Below are 27,385 nucleotides of genomic sequence, written 5' to 3' on the forward strand. Positions count from 1 at the left end.
ATGGCCCTGGAGTCAGGAGAATCCAAATTCAAATCCAGCTTCAGATACTTACTAGCTGTGTATGACCCTGGGCAAATCATTTAACCCTGTTTGCCTCAGTTTCCCCATCGGTAAAATGACCTGGAGAAGGAAATGGCAAACCACTTAAGTATGTTTGCCAAGGGATCATGAAGAGTTGGACCCAACCTGTTCAACTGGTACTATATCCTTGAAATGCATGTAAACATGAACATCAGAGACATAATCCTGGGGTTATAGGAGCAAGTATGGGGGATGAGGGGAAGCTCCCCTGAGTGGAGCAGTACAGGACTGGCCCCACAGAAAATGTTGCAGTAAGCAAGCTCTTCTTCCTGGTCTCCCCATATTCTGGGTTATGTCCCCTCCCCCTGCTTACTGTCCTTCCCTGAACACCTGGCTTAACCACCTCATTACTAAATGTCCTGCCCCACACTAAGGCCTTTGTTTAGGGCAGTGTGTGGCTGGGCTTCCTATTGTTCAAGACTTCCTGTTCGTAGTCTTGATTTTAAGGCCCCTTACCATCCTCTTTGTGGGGGGGGGGTTTCGGAAAGCTTATTGTGCTAGTTGGTACAAGCTATGGCACAGATCCAGAAGTTTTGCCTTTTTCAAAGTGAGATTTTTGCTTTCCACTTTACTTCAATGTGAGTTACACAGAGGAGAGAGAGAAGATTGAGAGGCCGTCTTTGACTTTTTCTTCTTTCTGTGTGGACTGGGTGAGAATATTTGATTCTGTTATGTAAGCCTGCCCTTTGGACTTCAGGATGGAAGCTGGGAAATTCTGGTGAAAATCTTTGTTTGGGGAGCAAATGGTTTCCTACTCTTGGTAACTAAATTTTACAGCATTTCAAATACTTCCTGAGTATCCTGACATAATGTGTAGGGGTTATACCCAGGCATTATACTGGGTGCTTGTTGCCTCATTGACTTGGATCTTCATTTTGACATTGCACAAAATTCTCATTGTTCCACTTGGGGGACCTTTGTTCTGTCATGGACAATGACAGTTCCTTGTCTTATACCATATATTTGTTGTCCAGGTGACACCACATTCATGGCCATTGATTAATGAATGATGATTGACTCACATCAGTTCATACACCTGAATTTTGATTTTAAAAGGGGCCATTGGAAGAGACTTTATATGGCCAGGTGGAGGCTCTATTTTGCGACTGCTGTAAATCCAGAAGATTATGTTAATTCCTTGGGGGTGGGGCTCATGGCAGGGTATTTAGACCATGAGAGCATGTCTCCAGGAGACATCATCAATGGACTTACAAAAGATCAGGACAATAGTTGGACACACCCATTATAAATAGATAGTCAGGCTCTACCATTGTATGGTCTGTCAATATCATGTTAAGTGCTGAGGATACAAATATAAGTTTGGTTTTGTTTTTTTTTAAAGGACAGTCCCTGCCCTCAAGGAAACAACACACAAAAGGAAGTTGAAAAGCAAGGTGGGGTGGGTTGAGGCTGAAAGAGAGGAGAATAGGGAAAATCCAAAGAAGTCCAAAAATAGTGTAGCTAATGGGAAATGGGGAGAAGACTGTGCTGATCCCCTTTGTTAAATGGAGGCCCTGGAGCCCCTAGCCCTGTTCTCCAGACACAGATACTGATGAAATGTGAATACCAGAGAGATCCAACCTTGTAGAATGGTGAGGTTTCCCAGTGATCAGTTTCTTGGGGAAGGAAAGTATGATAATGATTATACTGAACCTGATTTGATGATATGTTGAATTATTTCTGAAAATAAAGTTTAAGAAGAGATAACTCAATTTTTGCCCTGATTATATAATTCTTGTAGGTGACCCTCTTTGTTTTCAGAGATTTTTTTATTCATTTTAGTTTGCTGTAATTTCAGAGCCTAGGAAAATATGGGTCTGAATCACCTTCAAACTGGCGTCTCCCTGTTTATTTCTTCATCTGAAGTTTTATGCTGTTGTCACTGAAGAGGTCTAGAAGTTTGGGGTGTTGGAACCCCAAGATCGTGACGCGGGCCCTGTCTGAATGAATTCAATTCAAATCTTCCAGCCAGAGAAAAAGTTTATTAGAGATAAAACATATAGGCCAGACTCTTAAGGAATCTGAACATTAGTAACATCCATGGGGACAAGCGGGCATGAGAAAGTCTCAGCGTTTGAATGGGGGCCAGGGTGGATCTTATATACACTAAAGTAACTTTGGGTGGCCAGAGGAGGGGGATGGGAAATGGGTCTAGGTAAGAATCCCAATTGGAAGGTCAGAGAGATTGAATGGACAATGGGAATAGATACTGAAGGGAACTGGAAGGCATCTGCATAAGATCAAAAGGTGGGGCTGGGGCTTTCAAGGGGAGATAAAGGGAGTCAATAAGGGACCTAAAAGTTTAAGGGTTTTCTGGGGCCTGTAAACAAATGGGAGCCAAAGTCTTTTTGGAGCAAAGGGCAAAAGTCTTGGCTTGGGACCATACCCCATCATCACTAGACTACCTACAAACTCACATACTTGAATTGATCTGTTATCTTGGGGGTGTAGATGTTCCTTCCTCCTATGCACATTGTAACCCATCCCTATCTACCCATCCTGTGCAGCTCTTATAAGTTTGCCCCAGGTAGGTCCACCAAACATTCTGAGACATTCCCATGAGAACACCAGTGGAACCCATAGGCAGTCTGTCCCTCAATCTCACCATGTGACTGGTCTGTCTTTTTAGATCATACATTTATTTGATGAAATCCTTGCCCCAGTGCTTTACAGTTCTTTATTTGTAATGTAATAGCCTTCTCGTTCTTACCATTCATCTCTCCATTGTCCTCTGAGTGATACCTTGTCTTTAATTCTTCAGAGACTATAGTGTTCCATGACTCAAAACCCAACAACAACATCAGTAGAATGTTTCAATAGCAGTATCAATACTGAAAGGTGGGCCTTTGTTTCTGGCAGATGCTTGGGATGTGTTTTAGGAAGCTTAGGAAGCCAATTACTGTGTATAATCCAAGTACTATGATGGTGTGGAAATGACTGACCCAACACAAGCAAAGATGGGTCAGAAAAGAATAGATTTACTTAGCTTCTAAAGGTAAGATGTTGAATAACAGAGCAAGATGTATGTTGACAGTTTGGGGTTACTTAAATGGATCATCAAGAACTTTTCTGGGCTCCCATTTTCTTCATGGGGACCAGGCTGGGGAGGTAGTAAAGATACTGCGTACCTCATACTGGGTAGTTTTTTGTATGTGTGTGAGTTTGAGGTAGAAAACTACCAGACACCATGTTACTAGTGCAGAGCTTTCCGTTACACATGAACAGAGAAACCTTTCTGCTCTAGCTGCCTAGGTATCAAGGGAATGCTGTCCATTAACATCCCCAACTCCCAGTGGCTTGCAATTTCTATATGTTCTATAGACTAGGGAGTCTCCCTCAAAATCTTAGCTGCTCCTTCTGACCTGTTTCTTCCCTTGTAATGAGTAAGGCCTGACTATTGCCTACCACAGGGTCCATTAAATGACCTCATCTTTGCAATTTCCCAAAGACAGTTCAGCCCACTGTCTTCCTATTTTTCAATTTCTAGACTCAACTCGCTACATTGTAGTACTTCTCCAAGATGCGTATATTGATGGAGAAGCCCTATAGGTTGTCCATTTAAACTACAGGTTATCATCTCTGCAATAGGACAACATACAAACTACCCAAGACAATTCCAAAGACTCCTCTTAGTATATTTTAAGGACAGGGTACCATCTCTAATTAAATTTAATATCTCCTGACCACCTGCCTCTGCACAAATAGATATTTGTTGTTAAAACTAAAGTCAAATCCTACTCCAGGAGGCCTTTCTCAGTCCCTACAACCCCCTCCAATGCTTTCTCTGCTCAAAGTACCTTCCAGTCTTTTTGTATACAAGGTGTCCCAAAAGTGTTGGTGCAGTTCTTTCATAGGTCAGGCTTTCATAATTCAAAACTGAGACTTGGGATCCCTTGATTAACTTATCCTTGCCTAGTGTTTGCACGTCATCTGTCCCATTAGATTGTAAGCTCTTTGAGAGGACTGTGGACTGTGTGTTTGCCTTTAACTCAATACATCCATGAGGATATATTAAGCTCATATATACACACACACACACACACACACACACACACACACACACATATATATATGTAAGGTCAGAAAGGAATTCTTTTTAGTTTTTCTTTGTTTCCCTAATGTTTAGAAGGGAGGGAAGCAAGCATTTATTAAGCATCTACTGTGTACTAGGCACTATGCTTAGTGATTTACAAATAGTATCTCATTTGATCCTCATAACAACCTTGGGAGGTAGGTGCTATTATTGTTCCCATTTTATAGTTGAGGAAACTAAGATAGCTAGAGGGCTCACACAGCTAGTTAATGGCTGAGCCTGGATTTGAGTTTAGGTCTTCCTAAAGCTCAGCACTCTATTAATTGTGTCACCTAGCTGGCTCTATACCAATGCCTGATACTTGATAAATATTCAGTAAATTAATATTGATTGATTGATTGGCTTAGAAAGAGGACATGGGTTCAAATTCAGCTCTTCTACTTTCCGTGTGATTTTGGTCAAGTCACTTTCCATTTCTGGTCCTCAGTTTCTTTATCAGTAAAATTGAAGGGTTTGATTAGATAGATTATTATTATTATTAGATAAATTAGATAAAGTACTCTCAAGCCTATGAGGGAGAGGGAATCCTGGGGGATACTCATTCTGCACAGAATAGGTAAATTACAGTTATATTTCCCCTTTCCCCTTACTTAAGTTTATGTAATTTTAACTTTTTAACCAGGCTCTTAATAGGCTAATTGGTGGTGGTCTTCCTCTTAGGCTGGCCAATTTCTTCTTAATCCTTCCTTGATAATTCCACACTTATATAAAGATTATAGCCTTAATCCAAACTAGAACAATGATTATCTCTGAGTAAGAATAGCCTTCTGGGTCCCACTGCCCTCTGCTTCTGGCCTAAAAGCACTGCTTCTTCTTGGTAGGTCTGAAAACCCAAAATGGAGCTATTTCTTGCACTCAGTGAAATCGCTCTGAACTGGTTTCTCCATTTCATCTTTTTCCTGTATACCTTTCCATCTAGCCTTAGCCAGGTCATACAGTCTGACAAACAATTCTATCTTGGCACAAGATACAGCCCATCTGAAACTCATTACCTTATGATTACTCCTAGGAAGAAAGGAAGGAAATAAATGTTTATTGAGCACCTATGTGCTAGACACTGTGCTAGGTGTTCTACAAATATTAGTTCATTTGATCCTCACAACAACCTGTGAAATACTAGATGTTATTATTAAACCCAGTTTACAGTTGAGGAAACTGAGGCAGACAGAGGTTAAGAGACATGCCCAAGGTCACCCAGTTAGTGTGTCTGAGGTCATATTTGAACTCAGTTCTTCCTGACTCTTGGGGCACCTAGGTGGCACAGTGGATCTGGAGTCAACAAGACTTACCTTCCTGAGTTCAAAGTTGGCCTCAGACACTTTCTAGCTTTGTGACCCTGAACCCTGTTTGCCTCAGTTTCCTCATCTGTAAAATGAGCTGGAAAAGGAAATGGCAAACCACTCCAGCGTCTGTGCCGAGAAAACCCTAAATGGGGTCACCAAAAAATGACTTAACGGCTTTCTGACTACAGGCCCAGTGTTTAGAGTACTCCTAACTTCTGAGGGAGGATTATTCTCAAATTTTCCTACATTGGGGAAGTCTCTTTCCCTTTACCCAATTTGGAGTCATATGTCTACAGCTGGAAGGATCCTCAGAGATCATATAGTCCAACCTTCCTCATTTTACAGATGAAAAAACTGAGGCCCAGGAAAGTTATGGAACTTATCCAAGGTCACACAAGTAGTAGGCATCAGAACAAGTTTGGAACGCAGGTCCCAGGAGTGGACTGGGTTCTAGTGCCAATACTCTTTCCACCTGTAACTCCTTGCCTCCTTGTAAAGGTGAAAGCCTTTTTCATTCATGTATTGTAACCAGTTGTTGGGTTAATCACATCATGCAATTCTGACCTCCTACACATTGTTTGATGAGCCGATGGTGCTATTCCAAGCAGTAATCCTGCTTCTGGACTCATTTGTCACGTGGATGAAAAAACAAACAAACCAGCGGCTGTGAAGACACCCCCACCTCCTCTTAGTCAGGCATTCCTGACTAAGGCTTTGTAATGGGGACAGGAAATCAAGTTCCTCATCAATGCTCTAGTCTCTACAAAACAGAATAGTCTTTCATCCCAAATGTTTGCAAACATCTTAGAAGCCACTTCAAACACCTGCAGGCTTCTCTTGGGATAGACAAAACAGTTGCCTGGACCTCAGAAGACACAAACAGTGCAAATCCTAGTGCTCATTTTTCTGTTTCTGAGGTGAGATTCATTTCTCATTCTTGGGTGTACTCCAAGAAGATTCTTATTCTCTTTCAGGAGAATTACCCAAATGGCCAGAGAATGTTACTGCCTCTACACAACCTAAAGCTAATAAAAAACACTAACCAATTAAATGATGATAAAGTCTTTGAGTCTGTAAAAAGTATTATGCAAATACTGACTAATAGTAATACTGTAAATCTGCAGAGCAAATAAAAGCTGGGTCGAGCAAAATTATAGTAGCTTTTATTTGCATTTCTACAGAACCTGTTATTAGTGGATCTTAATATGCTTTATAAGTAATCATTATTAACCCCTATCACAAATTGGAGAAGTAAATAGCATTTTGTTGAGGGAATAAGCAAGAATCCCCTCTCTCTCATAAATAGCTCTAGGCCTAATTGCCCATGTGCAAATTAAGAACTACTTATACTGAGGATATTTATGGACTAAGGACTCTCTTTCACTGGGGGTTTTATAAGTCCCCGAAGCTGACTCATGAATTCAAACCCAGTGTTTCTTCTTGTTTTATCTGCTAGCCTGGAGAGTGGTTCAATTTACTCTTTCTCTCTGTACAGTATTAGAACACAAGAGTTTGTTTCGGGAGCTCTACATGCTTAATATCCCCAACAGGAATTCACTGGCATGTTAAATTCCATCCCTTTGTCCCCTGATTGCTGTGTGTAATTTGGAAACAAAAGGCCTTGTTGGTACAGCAGGTTTGGAACGAGCCTTCTTAAAGACTAGGCTGATGAAATCAAGTTCTCATGAAAGTATCTTTAAAAATAAATTATTTTGCAAAGATTTTCAAGGCAGCGACAACCTCACCATTCTTTTATGCAAGGACCTCACTAGTTCCTATGCTCACTATTCAGGGAGGGGCCTTATTTACTTGTTTGCACATCCAACAGCTTGAGCTGAGGTAATAATAACTACATTTACATATCATTTTAAAGTCTGCAGAACACTTCCTATGTATGCTTGTTCTCATTTGAGTGTTATGATAATCCCTTTGAAGTAGGTGCTATGGGGATTGTTAACCCCATTTCATAGATGAAGGAACTAAGACCGGAAGAGAAGGAAGGTGGTTTGTGGGAGTTCACACAAATAGTTAACGTCAAAGCTTGAACTTTCAGACTTCCTGACTTTCAGTCCAAAGTTTTATATTTTTTGTATAGTGTCTGTTGCGGTTTGAAATGTGAAGGAGTAGTATTGAAATTATAATAACTTACATTTAAAGCGCTTCATAATGTCCAAAGAGTTTTCACATACTTTATATAATTTACTTTTTGCAACATCTCTGTAAAGTCATTAGCTTTTTTTTTTTTAATCCCCATTATATGGACTAGGAAACTGAACTTGAGAGGCTTAGTGATTTCTTCCAGGTCATACAGCCAATAGAATGTAAACTCCTTGAGGGAAGAAGCTAAATCACTTTTCTATTTCTATCCCCAATGGCTCGCCATAGCCTGGTACACAGTAGGTGTTTAATAAATGATTGCTGATTAGTAATAAGTGGCTAAGGGGGAGAGTCAAACTTGAGTCTTTTCTGACTCCAAGTCCAATGCTTTCCCTGGAAACCCCCTTCTCCCTCCATTATGAAACCACTATAACTTCAACAGTAACAACAATAGCAACTCACTTTCTGTAGCCTTCGAGAGCTAAAAGCAATCCTATGAGTTAGATAATAATTATTGCTAATATTTATATGATTCTTTACATAACATCATCTCATTTAATTCTGACAATAGCATGAGATGGGTTCTATTTCACAGATTAGAAAATTAAGTTTCAGATTGGTTAAGTGACTTGCCCAAGGTTATAATGATAGTAGGTGTCAAAGTCAGAATTCAAACTCAAGTCTTACCATTCCATCACTTACATTGATAAATGAATAAATGAAAATTTTTTTTTTAGCACTTACTATGTGCAAGTCATTGTGTTAAGCTCTGGGGACACAAATAGGAAAAAAAAAACCCAAACAAACACAAAGACAGCCCCTGCTCTCAAGAAGCTCACATTCTGATAGGGGAAGACATCACATATAAGGAGGTTTTATAAAGCACCTCATGTCCTTTAGCGTGAAATAGCAAAGCAGATGGAAATAGATGTTTTAAAGTATTTCCATCAATAAAACTGTATCTATTTCTGATGCTGAATCATTCCACAGTGCCAAGGACTTTGGTGATGAGAACTTTCCTTTCCATGTCTTCAGCACATGAAGAGGCAGTTAGTTGCCAGGCTTCAGGTCTGCAAAGGCTGATTCCCCAGATCATACCCTCAGAAGGTGGGCTGGAGGCCCAGCCCAGTGATCAAAGGGGGAGGGGCTCACTGCTATTCTGGGGTTCTTGGGCTTACCAGCCCACAGATGGAAGTTGGTTGGTCATTTGTTGTTGATCAAGTCAGAAAATCAGTAAACATTTATTAAGCCTTGACTGTATTCCAGGAATGCAATGGGGATACAATAGAAAGGCAAAAAGCAGTCCCTTCTCTCAAAAAACACCCAATCTAATGGGAGATAATCAAGATGAGGCAGCTAGATGGCAGAACGAATAGAGTGCTGGACTTAGAGTCAGGAAGACCTGACTTGAAATCCTTCCTCAGACACTATTTTGGTGGCCCTGTGTAAGTCATATAACCTCTCAGCCTCAGTTTCTTTGTCTGTAGTAAAGGGTTAATGATGACACATATTTCACAGGGTTGTTATAAGGATCAAATGAGAGAATATGCCTGTATTATACAATATATATTATGTTATAGTGTGTGTGTGTGTGTGTGTGTGTGTGTGTGTGTGTGTGTGTGTGTATGGCTTTTGGCTTTGAGCTATCCCTGACTATATCTAGGAAAAAGCTTCAGGCCATGCCTTGTATCCTTAGGTGCCTTTGATTGGTATCTGGGAAGGAAGAGGGGAGGGTTACTTTATGACTTTATAAGTTGGCCATATGTCTATGCCAGGAGGGCTGGATGATCTCATAAGAATTGTCATTTTTCTTTTTATGTCCCCCCCTCCTCCCAGGCAAAACTGAAGCTGCTGTCAAAAACTTCAGCCCACATTATCGTCGCCAATATTCTGTGGCCTTCTGCAATGATGTTCGGAGTGAAGTTGAACAGCATAGAGATTTGAGGTCCCAGTTCTTAAAAACCAAGGTAACCTAAGTCTTGGAGAAATGTTTATAGAACGCTAGGTCTAGGAACAGTTTCTTGGCCTTCTCATTCATACATCTACATTTGCCACTGGGGAAACTTTGAAATAACCAATAACTTGGAATAGCGGATAAAATAGGGATTTGTCCTAAAATTGTTTAGAGCCCAGGAAGACAGCAGCATAATCTGTCTGGAAGCCAGAGCATATGATTTCCTGCTGACAGAGTTGCCCATATAAAAAGAAAAATGGCACTCTTCTGTTTTCATTACATATATATATATATATATTTTCATTTTGATGGTTTGATATCAGGAAATTTGCATTGCTGTGTAGAGCATTAGTAAAAATGTCAAGGTTTCAGTGCCTCAACACTATTAGGATTTTCATTTTGTTGATAGATTCCCCTGGGTTTCTGTTTCAATCCCTTGAATACAAATAGACTATATGCCCTTTCTCCCCTTTTCATTTATATTCATAACCCATGACCGTAAACGCTTATTGAGTCTTGTTTTGACTGAAAATTTCAGCTAGGCTGACATCCCTGGAGACTGATTGATGTCCCTATAGAGCTGTAAGGTTCAGCTTCTGCTTTGGATTTGGGGGCTCCTTCCTCTGAAGGAGAATGAAGGGGCATCTCTTTTGGCCCTTTCAGGAGTCCAAAAAGGGTATTGTTTAATATGTACTTAACAAATAATCATTGGTAAGGTAATGAGAGCCTTTAAACATTAAAATTAGGGAGGGGAAGAGGATTTTCTCCCCAAGATATATTTAAAGTAGGATTATATGCCAATTATTTAGAATGATTTAGATTAAAATTCTATTTGGAGGCAAAGGGATAGATTGGATAACTTATGATTCAGTGGGAAGAATTCTGGATTTGGAGTCAGAGAACGTAAGTCTGATTCCCCCCTCTGCTACTTTTCACCAGTGAGACCTTGTTTAGGTCACTTCATTTCCTTGGGTGTCAGTTTTCTTGATTGTAAAATGAAGGAGTTGGACCAGATGATCTCTGGCCTGCTTTCAGCCCTAACTCTATGACCTTGTGACACAAGTTTTAAACAAAACTGCAACGTAATATGTAAAAGACAGTAGACTCATCATTTTTTATAAGACAAATAGTGAAGGGGTAATAATCCCCCTGAGTATCTACAGACCAGGCATATTGTGTATGCATATTGTGTATAGTTAAACAAAGAGGGGGGTCAACTGGAAATCTGTCTGTTTGCTCAGTCAATTCTACTTCTTAATCTAATACAGAGCAAAGAGAAGAGGTAAATAATGAATAATCAGGATTGGGGTGGGGGAGAAGTGGAGAGAGACACAGGGAAGGAGGAAGGAAGAGAAAGGGAAGGAGGGAGTGAGAGGGGGGGGGAGAGAGAGAGAGAGAGAGAGAGAGAGAGAGAGAGAGAGAGAGAGAGAGAGAGAGAGAGAGAGAGAGAGAGAGAGATGATTTCTTTTAAGATTCCTGTTAATATTGAGTCCAGGATTAATTTGAAAAGACATGAGTCCTTGCTTCACAGGAGCTAATTATAACCTCCTAGTAATCACAGAGATGTAAATTAAAACAACATTGAGGTACCACCTCACACCCATTTGAGTTAGCAAAATACTGCTTGTGTACTTATGAAGAAACAATTATAAACATTCATTGCTTTTGGAATTGCAAACTTATAAAATTCTTTTGGAGAGCTATCCATCAACAAGCATTTATAAGCCCCTACTATGTGCAAAACATTGTGCTAGATGTTGGGGATACAAATTCAAAGAATGAAACAATGCCTACTGACAGTTTAGAAGTATGCAATAAAAGCTAAAAAAAACCCCAAACCACCCCAAAACCATATCCTTTGGTCCAGTACTTCCATTGTTCAGAATATGCCTTGGAAGTGTTCTAAAAAGTTAAAAAAAAGGAGCTATCTTTTCATGATTTTCATAGCAACATTATTTATAATTGCAAGAAATTGGAAACAGTAGTGGATGGGAAAGAATGGACAAAGAATCCAGATGAAGACTTAGAGAGAGTGACTCAAAAGCTGTTATTACAGTTTATACATTGAAATTATTTTATTTAAATGTAAATAACTGTAAGGTGTGTTTCCTTATCTATATTGATTAATAATATGGAGCTCATGATAAATCAATAAAAAAGAACTAATTATATTAATTCTCTTTTAGCCATCTTTGGATACAGAGACAGTCTTGTATGAAGGAGAGCTGTCCCACTTCGCAGATGACCTAAAGAAATGGAAAGACAGATACATTGTGGTTAAAAATGATTTTGCAGTGGAGAGCTATGAGAACAAAGAGGTAAAACTTGTTACCACCAGTTTTTGATGTTTTCTTGGACAGTGGTTGGGTGAGTCGGGATGCCCATTCCTTCCTGATTCAGTCAATGAAATTCATCTTTCCCTGATAATTCTTGTACTGTGCCCCATAGATCAATTAATTAAGGCTCTGTTGGGAAAGGGAAATTGAGCTCCAAAACTCAGTTACTTCCATTCAGATTTATAAATGGCAGGAGTCATTTTCTTGAGAAAAACTGACTTTAGTGTTTTAGCTATAGATGACTAGACATTCATATAGGTATGGGGAGTAACTTCCACCAGCTTCCATTAGCTGATATAGTAGGAAAGAGGAAAGTAAAACGTAGATGAAGGGAATGGTACTAGTGAGTGTGTCCAGATCTGGGGTACAGTAGCCTCTCTAGTGCCAAGTCAGCCTCAGGCTCTCTCATGTGATTCCATTGAGTCTCCTTGTAATCTGTCCACCAGCCTTCACTAGCCCCACCCCTGTTTTTCCTTTCTGCTTTAGGGTTTCTGCTTCTGTATGCTCTTAGGCATCTAATGCTATGAGAGATCTTGGAGATTGTGATGGAGTGAAAAAAAAAAGGATTAGATTAGGAGTGAGAGGATCTGCTTTCATATTCTGACTCTGCTCTTTACTATCTATTTGACCTTGAGAAAGTCACTTAACCTTTCTCAGTCTCAGTTTCCTCATCTGTAAAGTATGTGTATGGGTGTGGGATGTTAGCCTAGATCAGGAGTTCTTAACCTTGTTTGTTTCACAGACCCCTTTGGCAGTGTCTGGTGAAACCTATGGACCCCTTTTCAGAATCATGGTTTTAAATACATAAAATAAAACACATAGGTTTACAAAGGAAATAAATTATATTAAAATATAGTTATCAAAATATTTTAAAAAATAAGTTCAGAGTCCCCAAGTTAAGAACCCTTATACTAGATGATCTTTAATGTCCCTTGTACCTTTGAAATCCTTTGATACAATATATTTATGTTTGAATTAAGTCAAACTTCCTAGAAACTCAAAAGCCAGCTCTTCCTTCCTTTCCCTTCTTTCTTTCCCTTCCTTCCTTCTCTTCCCTTCCCTTCTCCCTACTTTCCCTATAGATTTTTTTTTTTTACTTATAATGTTCTTGCTGCCTCCATTTGTATATTTATAATGTCTGTTCATGGTGAGGGGAAGTGTACATTTTTCATTATTCCAGTTTTATGAATAAGGAAATGAAAGCACAGAGAAAGTAATAGCTTATCCCAATTCATACAAAGGCAAGGTCAAATCTACAACTCAAGTCTCAGTACAGTACTGGTTAGGAAATATCTGCAAAGCAGACCAGACAAGTTCCCATCACGCCAATCCATTAGGCATTGAGTGTTCAGGGCTGGTAGGACAATGGGATTCTGCTCCTATAATCTCTATTCCAAAAGCCTATTGGAGAATGGAAATAAAGCTCACAGTCCCACCAGTAAATTCCCAAATGACTTCTGGTGTAGAGCTGTGCCTAGTCAGGACTCATTACACTAGACTCTGTCTCTGCCCATCTGTCCAAGTCATTTACGACTTGATTCAACACATGACTGACTCCCTGAAGCAAATTAACAGCAAGGGCATACTGCAAAACTCAGGCACCATCTGCTCCACACAGTTTAGTCATTTTCTCAGGATGGCCCCTACATTTAGCACTAGTTGGTTTTATGTTGATCTTGGCCTCTGTGTTTACAAACAACCATAGCCGTTTTTTAAAGCTGCCCTTCCATGTGAAATTGAACTGATGAGCTATTTTCTCCTGTTTGTTTACCATTCTCAGAATGTTCAGGTGGTTTGGGTGTGGTGATTACTAGGTATGGTGATGATTACTGCTTTGACTGTGGGAGTGATGCTAAAAAAGCAAAGTTTATTTCAGAGTCCCGCGTCTGTTTAGGTCGCTTACCATTTTAGAACATGTTCTGAATAATATTTGTATGATACTTTTGATTTGTATTGTAATATTCTCATATGTGCTTTGCACTTACATGTTGCCCATTGCAGTTCAGGGGTCCTACTTTCAGTCTAGGCCAATAATCGAGGTGAGAATAACAATAACTGATGTTGTAAAGTGCTTTTTCTGAAGCACTTTAAATACATTATCTCATTTGATCCTCCCAACAACCCTACTATGTAAGGTTTTATAGCTATTATCTCCATTTTACAGATGAAGGAAATAAAGGGGGCTCAGAGAAGTTAAGTCTCTTGCTCAGGGTCACACAGCTAGGTTGTGTTAGATAGGATTCAGTCCCAGGTCTTCTTGGCTTCAAATCCATCACTTGGTTTACCATGCTTTGCTGCTACTAGGCAGGAAATAAGAAGGTAGCTAGGTGGCACAGTGGATAAAGTACAGGGCTTGAAGTCAGGAAGAACTGAGTTCAAATCTAGCCTTAGATACTTATTAGCTGTGTGACCCTGAGCAAGTTACTTATATATGCCTCAGTTTCTTCAAATGTAAAATGAGGACAATAATAGCACCTACATCCCAGGGTTGTTGTAAAGGTCAAATGAATTATATTTGTAAAGCACTTGGTAAACCTTAAAGCGCTATATAAATGTGTGCTATTATTAATATAATTTAAGTTAATAGTGTTCTATCCTTTCTTGATTTTTCCTAGAGCAAATTTTTGGCATTGTGGGACCCCATCACACTCAACTTTGTATCATGCTTATTTGTATACATGTTGTACCTGACCTAGTAGTTCATCTTTGTAGCCCTATCTTACCCAGTGTCTTGCACAGATTAGGTGCTTAGTAAAAGTTCATCAGATTGAAGATCTAGCTAGTCAGGGAAGAATCACAAACTTTATATATATGCCATCTATAAAACAGATGGTTTTCCGACTAGATGACTAAATGACTTCTGTTCGTCATCTTGAACTGGATGTCCTCCAGACATCTTAAACTCAACATGTCCAAAACCAAACTCAGTATCTTAGCCCCCCACTCCCTGCCCACACCTACCCCTGTTTCTAATTTCCTATCACAATAGACCAAAGGTGATTAGATTAAAATGGAATTGGGAAATGTTTAACAAACTAAATAAAAATGTAATACAACACAGATACTCTTAATTTTCTAAGTCAATATACTGCTATAGGGATCTATTTCTATTTGAGTTTGACACTATTGCTGTAGACAGTATAGCTATGTTCTAGGTCATCCAGTCTCAGAACCTAGATATCCCCCTCAACTCCTCACTCTTTCTCATCCCCTCGTAGCCAGTCTGTTGCTAAGTCTTTCTGATCCCACCTTCACATTATCTCTAGTATATGCCTTCTTCTCTCCTGTGACATTGTTATCATCCTGGTACAGACCTTTGTCATCCCCCATCTAGACTATGGCAATAGCCTACTGGTTGGTCTCCCTGCTTTAAGTCTTTCCTCAACTCCAGTCCATCTTTCATTCAGCTGTCAAAGCAGTCGACCTAAAGTATAGATCTGATCATATCACCATCCCATCCCCACCCTGTTACATGACACTGACAGTGGCCTTCTTACTCTTCCTTCAGCAAGACACTCCATTTCCTCACTCTGGGCATTTTCACATGCTCTCTCCTCATGCCTGAACTCTCTCCTTCATTTCCGTCTTCTAGCTTTCTTCAAATCTCACCTTAAGTTCCACCTTTGACAAGAAGCCTTTCCCAGTCCTCTTTAATCTTAGTGCCTTCCCTCTGAAATTATCACCAATTTATCCTGTATATATTTTGTTTGTATATGGTTATTTGCTTGTTGTCTTCTGTATAAGACTGTGAGCTCCTTGAGGGCAGGTGCCATATTTTTGTCTTTTTTTTTTGTATCTCTAGCACTTAGTGTAGTGTGTGGCATATACTAAGTGCTTAATAAATGCTTGTTGACTTGACTAGTTCCTTCTGGTTCTAGTTCCCATGATACAATACTGTAGTCCCCAACCCCTTCACTTTACACATGAGTAAATTCTGAATGATTGTATATTATTCTACATTTATTTAGCAGAATCACAGAATCTCAGAGTTAGAAGAGAGCTCAGAGGCCATTTTGCCTAATCTATGCCTGAGTAATAATCTCCTTTACAACATACTTGATGACGTAGATCTACAATTAGGCAGAGCCCACTACCCCCCAAGGCAGCCCATTCTACTTTTGGAATTGTTGGCTCTAATTATTGAGGGTTCTTTTTTTTAAATTCTTACTTCAAATCTAAATTCACTTCTTGGCAACTTGTATTCATTGCTTCTAATTCATCCATCTTGGGCCAAGCAGAACAAGTTTATTCCTTCTTCTTCTTCTTCTTCTTTTTTTTTTTTTTAGGCAATTGGGGTTAAATGACTTGCCCAGGGTCACACAGCTAGTAAGCGTCAAGTGTTTGGTCTGAGGCCAGATTTGAACTAAGGTACTCCTGACGTGCTCTATCCACTGCGCCACCTACCTGCCCCAAGTCTACTCCTTCTTGCATGTGATAGCACTTCCATTACTTAAAGACAAATATCATTCCCCTGTCAAACTCTTCTCTCCTCCCTGATAAACATTCAGAGCTCCTTCAGCTGATCTTCAGAAGCATGAACTTGAGGTCTTTTACCATCCCAACTACCCTTCTTCAAACACTTTCCAGCTTATTAATGTCCTTCCTAAAATAAAGTGCCCACAATGGAACACAATCTTCCAAGGGTCGTATGACTAGGGCAGAATAAGGCAGGGATCCAGCCTCTCAATGTTCACATTGGACATGGAATCCACTAAATCCCTCCAAACTTTTTCAGACAAATTGCTTTCTAGCCAGCAAAAGGTGGACAAATTCAAATTATTTATTGTTATTACCATGATCCTCCTGGTGCAATGTTGACTTCTGATTTTGTGCCAGGGCATAATGAATCTTCCATTTAATTACTTGGCTAATACGTACAGAACATCTCCATTGCCAAAAGAATTGCTTGTACTTTGTTCTTCCATCTGTTTTTAATGCTTCTTCCTCATCTACGTACTTTTTTGTCTTGGGTTAACTTTTCATTAAGTTATGTGATTTTATGAAACTTATGAACAAGCAGAATTTCTTATGTGTTAGAATGTATCTTGTATCGTAGTTCTATCCCAGTATGCTTTGCTGTTACAACATATTCTTATGTGTAGGAAAAGCTTGGGAATACAATCTCAGTGGTGTTATTATTGCTGCTGATAATCATTAAAGCTGGTGGATGACATCTGATTATGAAGTATTCTGTTACCTTGTTAGCTGCATTCCATCCTGCCATCAAGTCAAGCGAGTTTTCATATGTAATAATTTTTAGTGCTAATCATCATTTCTGAGAGAGATGGGGGAGAGGACCTGGAGTGAACCTGGAGTCAGGAAGACCTGAGTTCAAATCCAGTCTCAGAGACTTACTAGCATAATCCTGGTCAAATCACTTTGTCTCTGTCAGCCTCAGTTTCTTTATCTGTGAAAATGGGGATAATCATAGCACTAACCTCCTGGGGTTGTTGTACAAATAAAATGAGGTATTTGTCAAGTACTTTGCAAATGTTAAAGTGCAATGTAGACACTAGCTATTATTCTTTTTATCATAAGACAGTGTGTTATACACCTTTGGTTTTTTTGTTTTTTGTATTTTCCAAGTTAACTCTGATTTTTATTAAAATCCAAATGAAGAAATTGTTAATTTTTTCTTTTCTTCTTCTTCTTTTTTTTTTTTTTAACTTTTCTCTGCCTAGGCCTATCAGAAAGGAGCCAATCCTAAAAGTCGAATTCTCCCAGCAGGCGGCAAAGTTTTAACTTCTGAAGAAGATTACAATTTATTATCTGACCGACATTTTCCTGACCCTATTGGTGAGTTGGTTAGCATCTTTCCAAGTCAGAAAGATAGAGTTTGCTTTGGTTTCAATTCCACATGTTATTATAATAATAATTATTATGATAATATTAGATAACTTGCATTCATGTAGCAAAGATTTGCAAAGGAACTTGTATGTATAATCTCATTAGATGACATTGGGTAAATGACATCATCATTGACCCAATAGCTATGATTTTGAACAATAGTAATGATGATGAAACATTACATTAATGTAGTGCTTTAAATTTTTTTTTTTTGCTTTTTGGTGAGGCGATTGGGGTTCAGTGACTTGCCCAGGGTCACACGGCAAATTGTCATCATGTGTCTGAGACTGGATTTGAACTCAGGTCCTCCTGACTCCAAGGCCAGAGCTCTATTCACTGTGCCACCTAGCTGCCACATGTAGTGCTTTACATGTAACAAAGTACTTTCATCACAACAACCCTGCAAAGTAGATTGAGCCAGTCAAATTATTCTGAGGAGGAAACTGAGACTCAGACATCAGATGACTTGTTCAGGGTTACTCAGCTAGCAAGAGACAAAGAAGGGACAGGAAGCCAGGTCTTCACATAACAGATCCAGGGCTCTTTCCATTAGACATGGATGTAAAACAGAATACAATTTGCCCGTTATATTTTTGGGGCAGCCAGGTGTGGCGATAGATAGAGCACCAGGCCTGGAGTCAGGAAGACTCATCTTCATGAGTTCAAACCTGGCCTCAGACATTTACTAGCTCTGTGACCCTGGCAAGTCACTTAATCCTGTTTTCCTCAGTTTCCTTGTCTGTAAAATGAGCTGCAGAAGAAAATGATGAAGCATTTTAGTATCTTTGCCAAGAAAACCCCAAAAAGGGGTCACGAAGAGTTGGACACGACTGAAAGTCTATGTTCAGTGCTCAGAAACTGTACTACTGCTCTGGAGACCCTGAGACCTTTTGTGGTGAGCTGGGTCTTTGGAGAATGCCATCTGAAGTAGCAGAAATAGACTGTCATGGCTCAATCACGAAAAGGCCCAGGGTTAACTTTTCCACCATGAACAGACCAATCAAACCCTTTGGTCCCTGATCCACTAATCTTACGTTCAGTGGTGACACCTCTGTGGGATGTAGTACTTAAAACCTTGGACTGATGGAGTAATCTAGTAGAGTTTATGGAAAATATGGCATTCCTCAGAATTCTGTTCCATTTTTATCTAGCATCACTTGATAGTAATGGGCAGTATGGTTTAGAGGAAAGAGCACAGGATTTGGAGTCAGAGGTCCTGAATTCGAATTGCAGCTCCTCCACTTGCAACTTGTGTAGCCTTGCACCCATCACTTCATTTATCTGTGCCTCAGTTTCCTCATCTGTAAAATAAGGGGATTAGACTAGACAGTCTCCAAGATCCCTTTCAGGTCTAAATCTCTGATCCTATGATATAATGGAGACAGAAAGCCAACGCTGATGACTTATATCAGTTTATCATTATATTTTGTACGAATTTTAAAGAAGTTAATAATCTGTGACAGGTAATTTGGATTTTTGGTCCTCAGCAGTCCTTTTTGCCACTGGAGACAATGAACTCTTCTCTCACTGCACGTTTGGGCATGTTCAATTAGCTCAGCTGTTGGCTATCTTACTCCTCCTCCCTCCCTGAAGGAAGGGGGAGCCTTAGGTTTCATTGAATAACAGTTTCCACTGGAGTGTCATTGGCTCAGTCACAGTAGGAGGGAAATACATCATTGTGTACAATGTGTACAAACAGCAGTGCTGTGGTGTGGTAGTAAGATGACTGGCCCTGGAATTGGGAGACCTGAGTTCTGATCATGGGTCTTTTCATTTACCAACTGTGTGACCTTGGGTAAGTCATTTAAATCTTCTAAACCTCATTTTCCTCATCTATAAAATGAGGAGATTGAACCATATGATCACCAAGGTTCCTTCCAGCTTTAAAATTCTATGATTCTAATGTACCTCATTTTGCCTGTGTAGAAGGAGCCACTGGAGCTATACAGACCAAATAGGGATATTTCATTGAGATTTATGAGCTGTAGACACTGTAATAACTCCATCTGGCTTTGTGTGAATTGCACTCCACAGTAATTATTTGGTTTCTCAGAGAGCCCTAACTCTTATTAATGGCTATAATGCTTTGGTCAGAATTTATGGAGAAGGCTATCTTCTTAGCATTTGTTATTTCTGGGCTGAAATGCTTGGTGGAAGAGTTTTAATAACAAGGCACCGAGATTGGTATATAGATCATGAGCAAAGACTAACAAGTCATTACTGAGTAATGCATACAAAAACAAAAAACAGCCAACTCCCCCTTCCTCCCCTGCCTCCCCAGCAAACCCCAAACCCTTGCCTGAAAAACACCCCCCCCTTTTGCTTGAGCTACACTTAAACATTTCTTTGGCTTCAGGAGAGATGCAGCTTATGGTATGAATACTAAAAGGCACTCATTGTGTTCAGAACCTCCATAGCTGAACTCTTGTAGTCAGTCAACAAACATTTATTGAGGACGTACAATGTGCCAGGCACTTTGCCAAGTGCTGGGGAGACAAAGAAAGGTAAAAGACGGTTTCTGCTCTAGTGTGATGAAAACCTAGAGACTTGTTTGGAATTAGATGACATAAGATCATAGGTCTAGAGCTAGAAGAGACCTTGAGAGGCCATCTAGTTCAGATTCCTCATTTTACAAATGAGGAAACTGAGGCCCCAGGACGTCAAAGTCATCACATAGGTTGTAATCACCAGAGGTGGTATTTGAACCCAGGTCCTTTTGACTCCAGTGCTAGGGCTCTTTCCATTTTGGCATATGTATAATTATGGGTGAAATAATTTTGAAGGAATTGAATGATTTTTATAGGCTGCTGTGAGTGATTCAAGTGTCCCTAAGCTTCAGAAGAGTATATATGAATTATTATTTATCTCATGTTATGGGATTCTTGATCTTGAAAGACAGAAATTATAATTATTAAAATTACAAATTGAAAAATTATACAGTGGTTCTCTTATGATGGCCTTACAACTCAGCTCAGAAAGAATGCAAATAAATACTTCTGGGAAGCTGATGCAAAATGTTAAGTGAAGGAGAATTGTCTAGCAAAGTAATGATGAATTAGCTTGTGGCTTAATAGGACAACTGCATGTAAAAGGTCAGTGCTATTTTTAATTACTTGTGAAATTGTTGACCATTTAAATTGTTAACCATGTCATGGGAGGGAATGGGAAGGAACTGTGTTTTAAACAACCAGTGACTTCACCTTTAACAAAGACATGATAATGATGCAAAATCAATAAATGGTGATTAAGCGCTTCCTGCTGTACAAGGTACTGAATGAATGTGATGATAGAGGCAGAGCTAACTTGTTCTCCTGATTATCCTCTGGGCCATTGGAGCTAGTCTGACTCATAAGTAGATCCCTACTACAGAATAATTTAGGCCCCTTCAGTTGGTCCGGGATCAGAGTGAACAGTCCAGGAGCTCATTATAGATCAAAGTAGGGAATAAACTGAGATCGTATGGGGTCCCTTAATGTCCTCTTCAAGTTTAACCAGCATTTTTTAGAATAAGTATATCCTGAGGCCACCAGAATCTTACAGAATTCAAGTCAATTAAATAAAATTTTATAAATGACGATTACAATAATTTTGGTAGGAGTTAACTGTGTATGGAATAGTAGAAAAACATTTGGTCTTGGAGTCAGAAGACCTGATTTCAACTCTAACACTTATTAACATAATCTTCTCCTAAACCTATCCTTCAGTCGATCAATCAATTAATCTGTAAGCATTTGTTTAGCACCTACTATGTGTCAGGCACTTTCCAGACTTCCTTTGTTCTATCAAGACGACCACCATTCTTCTATTCTTCTGGGTCATTAACCTTAAAGTCATCCTCCACTCCTCACCCATTACTACCCCATACCAGTCAATTACTCAGTCTTGTGGATTCTATCTCCTTAATATCTCTGGCATCCTTCTCCTTATATCAACTTACGTGCTGACACCCTTCACCTAGCCTTTAAAAATTTTTTTTTTAATTTTTAACTTTTTATTCCAATAAATGAGCCAGGGGCTCGAGGCTGCAAGCTGTAGCCATGTGCTCCCCAGGGTCCTCCTCTGGCTGGGATGCACGCTGGGTTGTCGGGTCTACCCCACCAGTGACCTGGTTTGAAGGCAGACTGTCATGGGTGCCGGGTGGAAGACTCTGAAGATGGCGGGAGACAGGTGCAGGAAGGGGAGGGGGAACATATTCACTTCTACAAGTTTTTGAGTTCCAAATTTCTCACCCCTCCCCCCACTCCAAGATGGCATGCATTCTGAATACCCCTTCCCCTGGTCTTTCTTCTCTTCTATCTGTTCCCCCTCCCTTCTCTTATCCCCTTCCCCTTCTACTTTCCTGTAGAGCAGGATAGACTTCTGTACCCCATTTCCCGTATTTCTTATTTCCCAGTTGCATGTGAAAACATTTTTTTTAAACATGTGTTTTTAAAACTTTGAGTTCCAAATTTTCTCCCTTCCTCCCTCCCCACCCACCCTCATTGAAAAGGCAAGCAACTCAATATAGGTTGTACATGTGCAGTTATGCAAAACACTTCCTTAGTAGACATGTTGTGAAAAACTAACTCTATTTCCCTTAATCCTATCATGCCCTCCCATTTATTCTATTCTTTCTTTTGACCCTGTCCCTCCTCAGAAGTATTTGCTTCTGATTACCCTCTTTCCCAATCTGCCCTCCTCTCTATCACCCTCCTGCTCTCTTGTCCCCTTCTCCCCCTATTTTCCTATAGGGTAAGACAGATTTCCATACCCAATTGAATGTGTCACCTAGCCTTTATCAGCTCTCATTTAGATCATAGCCATGCTTCCTAACTGGTGTCCTTGACTCCAGTCTCTCTTTTCCAATCTTCCTCCACATAGTTGCCACATTGATATCTCTAAAGCACAGGTTTGACCCAGGTCATTCTCCTACACAAGCAGCTTCAGTAAATAACTCCAGACTGACTTTATGATAAAATACAAACTCCTCTGTCTGGCATTTTAAGCCCTTACAGTCTGATTCCAACTTATCTTGCTGGATTGATTTCAGATTACTCTTCATTAAGCACTCTGTATTCCAGCTAAATTGCCCTATTTGCTTTTCCCTGTACATGGATTGTAGAGGTTGTGCCTCAGACCTTCTATTAACTCTTCCATTACATCCTTCAAGTTCCCTAGATAGATCATGATATCAGTAGCAAAAAGCAATGGTCTTGTTTCCTTTCCGCCTTTGCATATTCTCCAAATTCCTTCCTATGCCTGAAGTGCTTTCCTTCCTCTTCTCGGACTCGTGGAATCCATGACTCTTTTCAAGGCTCACTTTGAGTGTCATCTGCTATGTGAAGCAATTCCTGACTACTTTCTCCTTGGTGTTAGTACTTCTCTCCTCAGCTATTTTATATATGCATTGTCCATGTTTTAGATTTATTTACTCATTGATATACATGTTGTTTCTCCTCCCATAGAACATACGCTCCTTTGAGGGCAGGGACCATTTGTTTTTTGTTTTTTGTCTTTGTATCTCCTATACCTAGCATAGTACATGGCATGTAGGAGGCCTTTAATGAAAACTTGTTGAACTTAATTGAGAATATGACCTTAACCAAGCGAGTCACCTCTTTGATTCTGTATTTTTTCATTTTAAAAATGGGCTTGTTTTTCCATCTATAAAAATGGTGCTAATAATACTTTATGGGATAGAATAGAGGCACCTTGGAGGCTGGGATAGTTTTTGCCCTTTTTTCTATCTCCCGTGCTTATCATTAGTGCTTAATAATTGCTTGTTGATTGACTTCATTGGGTAAGATTTGCAGTAGTCTTTGAGTGACATACCGAGTTTAGGTAAGACAGTATCCTTGCCCTAATGGGCTTACAGTCTAATAGTGAAATATGACACATACACAAGTGATTATAATGCAAAATAATACAAAATGTCTTTGAAAGGTCATTACTAGAAGGCCACCCAGTATTCCGTAACTGTATAATCACTACAGAAAGAAAGGAATCATTCAAGTACACTAACAAATCTGAATGGGCAGGAGGAATCACAATTAATAAGGAAGACAGCATAGTAGGTAAGATTATCATCAGTTTGCTGTGGAAATTGCCTTTTAAGGGAAATTTAGATCCTTTAAAACTGCACTGAATAGCATTAGACATTAGAGTCTATATATATGTATGCATAGGATCCTAGTATCTCAAGAGCTGAAAGGAATCTCAAAGGTCACCTTGTCCCATTCATACCCAAACTAGAATCCCCTTGACTATATCCACTTCTGACAAGTGTTCATCTAGCCTTTGCTGAAGATCACAAGTAGGGGAGAGCTTATTATTTCCCTAGGTGGTATATTCCTACTTTTCCTATTATTGGGAAGTTTTTCTTTATACCCAAATCCACCTCTTTATATCTTCCACCCATAGCTACTAGTTCTTCCATCCTGCGGGTTCAAAATGATGGTCATGTGCCATCTTTTCACTGGACTAAATGACTTGATAATACTTGAGACTTTGATATTTTTTCTTTCTTTTGTGAAATAGCTTAGATCAGATTTTGGTTTTCCCACTATCTTAAATTTCTATCACTTGCCAAAAAATATGAGACAGCAATGTTCTAAATGAAATTTCCCAAGTTTTTATTTTGTGTCTGTTTTTCCCCCTAAATATTCTTCAGCTCCCAGCGAAAAGGAGAATTTTCAGCCCTTTGTCGTTTTGCCGAAAGAGTTCCCAGTGTATCTGTGGCAGCCCTTCCTCAGACACAACTACTTCTGTTTCCAAGATTCAGGAGATCAAAAACATTTCAGCGCTCTACTGAATGACTGCATTCGACATCTAAATCATGGTAGGTGCACCTCTTTTCTCTCCTCTCTTCTTCTTCTTCCCCTGCCACTTTCTTCTCTCTTCCTTTAAGTCCTCCCACCAGCCCAACACACATAGTTTAGGCTACACAGAGACTCAGATTGTAGGAGGAGGTATTTTCTCTTCAGTTCTTTGAAACAGTACAATGTTGCGGAAGACGAGAGTTTGAGTCATGTCTGTGAAGCTTGCAACCCATGTGACCTGAACCACTCAGAGCTTTGGTTTTCTCAAGAACTAGATGACATTCATGATAATTACCCTGCCTACTTCTCAGATTGTTCTGAGCAAAGTGCTTTGTAAAATCCTATGTAAATATGGCTTGAATAATTGTAAAAAAAAGATTATAGCCTGGTGATCACTGGTAGATTCAGTCCCTATTGAGGCTCCTGACTAAGGGGAAACAGAAGCAGCAAATAGGCTTGTGATTCTGGAACTAGTTCAGACTGTTAACCAATTTACATTCTCTATTTACTAGTATCATTCCTTCTCCTCATTCTCTCCCTGTTATTTTCATCTTCCTGACAACAGGAGTGTTCCAAGCCAGTTAGTTGCCTGTAGCCCTCATTAATCTTTATGACATTTTCAATTCTTTATTTCAACCCACTAAAGAGCAGTCACTTATTCAAAGTTACACAGCGGTCAATGGCATAGATCTCCTGATATTTTCAGCAATCCAATGCTCTTTTGATCACTCTGCCTCTCATAGAGAATGCTGAAGAACAATGACTCATGTCCATAAAGGATTTCTGAAAGAAGAAAATGACGTTTATTTTGACTAAGAGATTTAGAGCTGGAAGGGACCTTGGAGGTCAATCTAGTTCAACCTCTCATTTTGGAGATAAGAAACCAGGGGCCCAGGACTTTGAGTGACTAACCTAAGGAGACACACAGCTGGGATTTGAATTGTCTCTTTGTGTGCCTCGTTGTGTGTAAATTGCTTCCTTGGAACTCCAGAAAGCAGAGGTGATAGAGTGCTAGGCCTGGAATCTGGAAGATCTCAGTTCAGACCCAGCCTCAGTCACCTAGTGGCTAGATCATCCTGGGCACGTCGCTTAACCTCTGTTTTCTTCAGTTTCCTCAACTGTAAAATAATAGCATGTAGATATGCTATTATAGAGAAAATATATAGACATAATGATAGCACTTATCTCCCAGGATTGTTTAAGGATCAAATGAGATAATACTTATAAAGCACTTGCACCCTGCCTGGCGCATTGTAGGTGCTTAATAAATATTTGTTCCCTTCCCCTCTCTCCCCATTTATCGTGGATCCAGGGACTATCACCTCATCCCATTGTACCTATATTTCCTACCAGAGTTGGTTTGCCTGGATGTGTCTGTTCAGGGGTTTCCCCTAAAGTCAGACTGCAACAGAGTTTGTCTCATGAAAGATGAGTGAGTCACTGATGACGAATCTCTTTCAGTCTACCTCATGTGTTTGGTTGCCCTGTAAATGGAAAGAAATGATGAAGGGATGAAGAGGCAAAAGGAAATACATAATGTTACTTCACTTTGCCATAGCAACTGAGTAACAGAGGGCATAATTTTACCCCCGTGACCCATTTGGAGCGTTACAAAAAAGGTCCACTTGTTTCTCCTCTCTCTTCTGGTGCACCAGCCTCTGAAGCCAAGGAGCCCCAAATCCTGTCCCTGTCTGGTTTCCCAGCATCTCATTAGCCTCTAACACTGCTGTGCCCAAGGCCAAAGTCTGGTATTAACAAGCAGTTGTTAATGAAGCACTAAGACTGTGACATTTCAATAGGGAGTGCTTGCCTAGCTCCAGCCAGATGAACCCTTTTGCATTCCCCCTTTTGTGCACTTAATAGGAAGTCCTCCTAGGACACAACTGGGCTCTGGTTAGCTTCCACTCAGGGCTCCATTTATGGAAGATAACCATAGATCTAAACATGGCTTGGCTCTCCAGTATGTTATCTAAGGCAGTAATGTAATGAGGTCCAATCAGGTTTCCCTGGCACCGGGGAGCATTCCTCTGCCTTGAGGCCAGTCTTCCTTCGTTGAGGCCTTCATACAGGCTTCATGTGGTTTGGCAAAACCTCCAGTTCATAACCGGAGGCCACCACATTACTACAGGGAACAATCCTTTACTGTCATGAGGCTGGATGACCTCATGGGTCTTTCCCCACCTCCCTCTTCTGTTTCTGTTTTTGACAGTATGAGGAACAACTTATCTTTTGTTGAGCTATGCCTTGATTGCTGGATGACTTTTTCTGTTCCAGTGATTCATTGTGAGTCTTTCAGGAAGTCACTTAATGTCCCCAAAGATCACCTGTTAGTTGGGAGTAAGACACATGATTTGCCAACAGTTCACATTGTTTTTATTTATGTAGAGATCTTATAGGTAAGGGTGAAGCCAGAGGCAGCTGCTGCAGTAGATAGAATGATGGACCTGGAGTCAGGAAGACCTGAGTAAAATACCATACATATGCTAGCTGTGTGACCCTGGGCAAGTCACTTCACCTCTGTCTATCTCAGTTTCTCATCTGTAAAATGGGGGAAATATTAGTACCTTTCTCCCAGAGTTTTTGTGAGGATAAAATAATATTCATAAAGTACTTTGCAAACTTTAAAGTACTATTTAAATGCTAGCTATTATTATTGATAAAAATATGGAATAACTTAAAAGGAACTATATTGATACATGTCATATTTTGTGGATAGAATGCTCAGTTTGAACTTAGGCAGACATGGGCTCATTATTCTCTCAGATACTAGTTATATGAAAATGGGCAAGCCATTTACCCCAACACAGGTTTCCTCATTTGTTAACAGAGATAATCATACCCATTGTATATTATTCACAGTCCTATTACTAGGCTCAAATGAGATAATGGATGTATAG

The 27,385-nt window shown here is 39.8% G+C and overlaps 1 protein-coding gene across 1 annotated transcript in view; it reads left to right on the top strand.

The window, feature by feature from the left end:
- NIBAN1 (niban apoptosis regulator 1) overlaps positions 1–27,385 on the top strand; it is a 203,620-nt gene that overhangs the window by 72,423 nt on the left and 103,812 nt on the right. Inside the window, exons 2-5 of the mRNA XM_020984400.2 lie at positions 9,391–9,521; positions 11,695–11,826; positions 17,526–17,640; positions 24,341–24,508. Of these exons, the coding sequence (XP_020840059.1) occupies positions 9,391–9,521; positions 11,695–11,826; positions 17,526–17,640; positions 24,341–24,508 (546 nt within the window). The remainder of the gene's footprint in view (positions 1–9,390; positions 9,522–11,694; positions 11,827–17,525; positions 17,641–24,340; positions 24,509–27,385) is intronic.

The sequence above is a fragment of the Phascolarctos cinereus genome, unplaced genomic scaffold (assembly GCF_003287225.1).
Source record: "Phascolarctos cinereus isolate Bilbo 61053 unplaced genomic scaffold, phaCin_HiC Scaffold_5;HRSCAF=322, whole genome shotgun sequence".
Classification (NCBI taxonomy): domain Eukaryota; kingdom Metazoa; phylum Chordata; class Mammalia; order Diprotodontia; family Phascolarctidae; genus Phascolarctos; species Phascolarctos cinereus.